The sequence below is a fragment of the Eimeria acervulina genome, genomic scaffold (genome assembly GCF_000499425.1).
Source record: "Eimeria acervulina Houghton genomic scaffold, Eah_scaff1491, whole genome shotgun sequence".
Lineage (NCBI taxonomy): Eukaryota > Apicomplexa > Conoidasida > Eucoccidiorida > Eimeriidae > Eimeria > Eimeria acervulina.
The window spans coordinates 3,316-6,712 of record NW_013550219.1 but is presented as its reverse complement, the minus strand read 5'-3'; the positions used below and the strand labels follow the sequence as shown (position 1 = coordinate 6,712).

The window sequence follows — 3,397 nt, the reverse complement described above, 5'->3', positions numbered from 1 at the left end:
AGCAACAGCAGCACCAGCAGCAGCAGCACCAGCAACAGCAGCAGTAACGGCTGCTGCTGCTGCTGCTGGTGCTGCTGCTGCTGAAGCTGCAGCAGCGAATTATGAACCGGGCGAAAGGCTGGATATTGTCGATCTCAAGAAGGCACGTGCTGCTGATGCTGCTGCTGTTGCTGTTGCTGCTGCTGCTGCATCCGCTCCTGCTGCTACTGCTTCTGCTGCTGCTGATCTTAATTATCTGCTGCGGCGTTGTTAGACGGCTTCTCGTTTATGTGCTGCTGCTGCTTTGCTGCTGCTGTTTTGCTGCTGCTGCTTGCTGCTTTGCTGCTGCTGTTTTGCTGCTGCAGAGGTCGAGGCAGTTTGTAACGGATGATATTAAAAAACAAATACGTGCTGCTGTACAAGAAGGTAAATCCTGCTGCTGTTGCTTCTGCTGCTGCTGCCGCTGCAGCTCCTTTTCCTGGGGCTGTAGCAGCTGCTGCTGGGACTCATGCCGCTGCTGCGGTTGCTGCTGCTTCTGCTGCTGCTCCGGCTCTTGCCGGTGCTGCTGCTGCTGCTGGGTGTTTGATGCTGCTGCGGCTCTTGCTGCTGCTGCAGCGGGTGCTGCAGCTTCTATTAGTGGTGCTCCTGGTTGAGTTGCTGCTGCTTTTGCTGCTGCTGCTTTTGCTGCTGCTGCTTCCTATATTTGTCTGTCTCTGATTTTTCCTCTTCTGCTGCTGGCGTTGCTGTTGCAGCAGCAGCAGCAGCAGCTGCTGCTGCTGCTGCAAGACAGCCAGTGCATGCTTTGGTGAGTAGGTTACCTCATTGATGCTGCTGCTGCGGCTTTTGCTGTTCTTGCTGCTGCTGCTGCTGCTGCTGTCTACAGGTGCAGCACTGAGTGAGAAGACGGTGACGAAGACTGTCAGATTCGCCGGACGCGAATTCCAGTACGTCAGCTAGCTAGCTAGCTAGCTAGCTAGCTGTGTGGCTAGCTAGCTAGCTAGCTAGCTAGCTAGCTGTGTGGCTAGCTAGCTAGCTAGCTGTGTGGCTAGCTAGCTAGCTAGCTTTGTGACTAGTTAAGTGTGTGACTAGCTGGCTAACTAGCTTGATATGTAGGGCTAGGCGTGTGGCTAGCTGGCTAGCTAGACGGCTAGCTAGGTAGTTTTGTGACTAGCCAGTTGGCTAGCTAGACAAGTAGCTATCTAGCTATCTAGCTATCTAGCTAGCTACCTAGCTAGCTAGCCGGTGTTCTGAGTCAGTCACATTGCGAGCTGTGTGAGGCGCTGAGAATGGGAGTCTCTGGCGTGCTTATTGTTGCTGCTGCTGCTGCACATGCTGTTGCTGCTGCTGCACTTGCTGCTGCTGCATTTGCTGTTGCTGCTGCTGCTGTTTAGGATTGAAGAGAAGGTCTCTGCTGAGCGGTTTGCTGCTCTTGCGAAGCAGCAGCAAAAGAATGTAGAAGTGAGAGGGAACCTACAGGCACTCGATGCCCTAGACAAAGGTATGTTTGCTGCTGCTGCTGCTGCTGCTGCTGCTGCTGCTGCTGCACTTCCGGCTGCTGCACTTCCAGCAGCTGCACTTGCGGCTGCTGCGAGCGCTGCTGCTGTTGCTTTTACGTTTGCTGCTGCTGCGCTTCTCGCTGCTGTAGTTGCCGCTGCTATACTTGCTGCTGCTGCGCTTGCTGCTGCTGCCTTTGCTGCTGCTGTACGTGGTGCTGCTGTGCGCTGGCTGCTGCTGTAGCTGCTGCCGCTTCTGCTGCACCCGTTGCTGCAGCAGCGGCATATTCAAATTAAGTAAAGGAAAGCAAATACCCAGTAGAAAGCGCAGCAGCTGCTGCTGCTGCAGCTGCTGGTGCTGCTGCTGGTGCTGTAGCTTGCTGCTGCTGCATTTATCTGCTGTTCTGATTTGCTGCTGCAGCCCTTACGAACGCAACGACTATAAATTCTGTGCAGAAGTCTCGTGCGGATTGGTGAGTAGGGTTTAGGGTTTAGGGCTTAGGGTTTAGGGTTTAGGGTTCAGGCTCCACGTTTAGAATTAAGAGTTTAGTTTAGGGTTTAGGGTTTAGGGTTTAGGGTTTAGGGTTTAGGTTTTGTGTATTTGTTATCAGGAGTCAATTTAAGGAGAAGGCCGGCATTGAAGACGAACTCAAAAGAGGCAAAGGGTGGGTAGCAGCAGCAGCAGCAGCAACAGCAGCAGCAGCAGCAACAGCAGCAGCAGCAGCAACAGCAGCAGCAGCAGCAGCAGTTTGCCGCTTGCAGCTGGTTGCTTACACATCCCAGTACACCGCCATATATTTATTATAATATCTTTCATCTAATATATATATATATACATACATATATATATATATTATACAGATATTTATAATATATTTTTATATAAATATTATTTATATTTATATATGCATTTATGTGTTGCTGCTGTTTTATTTGCTGCTTTTTTTTGTTTTTGTTTGTCTGCACCCGTTGACTCTGCTTTTTATTTTATTTTTATTTTTATTTTTTTATTATTTTTACATTCCTTCGTCACCCACACATTAGTATTATATAATATAGATATATATATATATATATATATATACATATATATATATATTTATATATATATTTATATATATATGTATATGTGCTTGTGTAGATATAAACATATATTAAGTATACATAAATATATATATATATATAAATGAATATAAATAAATATAAATAAATAAATATAAATATAAATATATGCAAGCATAAAACTAAGTTAGTACAAATATAAATATAAGTAACTATGAATATAAATAAATATAAGTAAATAAATATAAATGAAAGTAAATATAAATAAATATAAATAAATATAAATAAATAAATAAATTATGCTTTTTGTTGTTTGTTTGTTTTTTTGGGTTTTGTTTGCGATTTGTTTGCATCGCCGTATTATCCTTTTAAATTCATTTGCTGCTCTTCTTGCTGCTGCTGCTGCTGCTGCTGCTGCTGCTTTTGCTGCTACTCCTGCTGCTATTGTTGCTGCTGCTTTTGCTACTGCTTCTTTTTCTACTGCTGCTTTTGCTGCTCTGTTGTTGCTTCTGCTGCTGCTTTTTTTGCTGCTGTTGCTGCTGCTGTTTCGTTTGGTGCTGCTGCTGCTGCTGCTGCTGCTGCTGCAGTTATTTGGAGCGGCAGGCGTTTTTGGCTGAGACGACGTGGAGCATTCATCAGCAAAATGTGGTGCTGCGGCGGCAGCAGGAGCAGCAGAAGCAGCTGCTGCAGCAGCAGCAGCAGCAGAGAAAACATGGCGCCTAAGAACTCCCTGCTGCTGCAGCTGCTGCTGCAGCTGCTGCAGCTGCTGCTGCAGCAGCAACAGGTGCTGCTGCTACACCATATGCTGCTGCGGTGGCGCTTGTAGGTGTTGATCTGAATTGGTTTGCGTATACAGGGCTTTT

The 3,397-nt window shown here is 46.6% G+C and overlaps 1 protein-coding gene across 1 annotated transcript; it reads left to right on the top strand.

Annotated features, from left to right (window-relative positions):
* Nucleotides 1-366: 366 nt before the first annotated feature.
* Nucleotides 367-2,279, top strand: EAH_00060290 (hypothetical protein, conserved; the record flags this gene model as incomplete). Its single annotated transcript, XM_013397086.1, has 5 exons — nt 367-538; nt 863-923; nt 1,371-1,477; nt 1,894-1,945; nt 2,084-2,279. The coding sequence occupies 5 exons, from the start codon at nt 367-369 to the stop codon at nt 2,277-2,279; spliced, it is 588 nt and encodes a 195-aa protein (XP_013252540.1).
* Between the last annotated feature and the right edge of the window lie 1,118 nt (nt 2,280-3,397).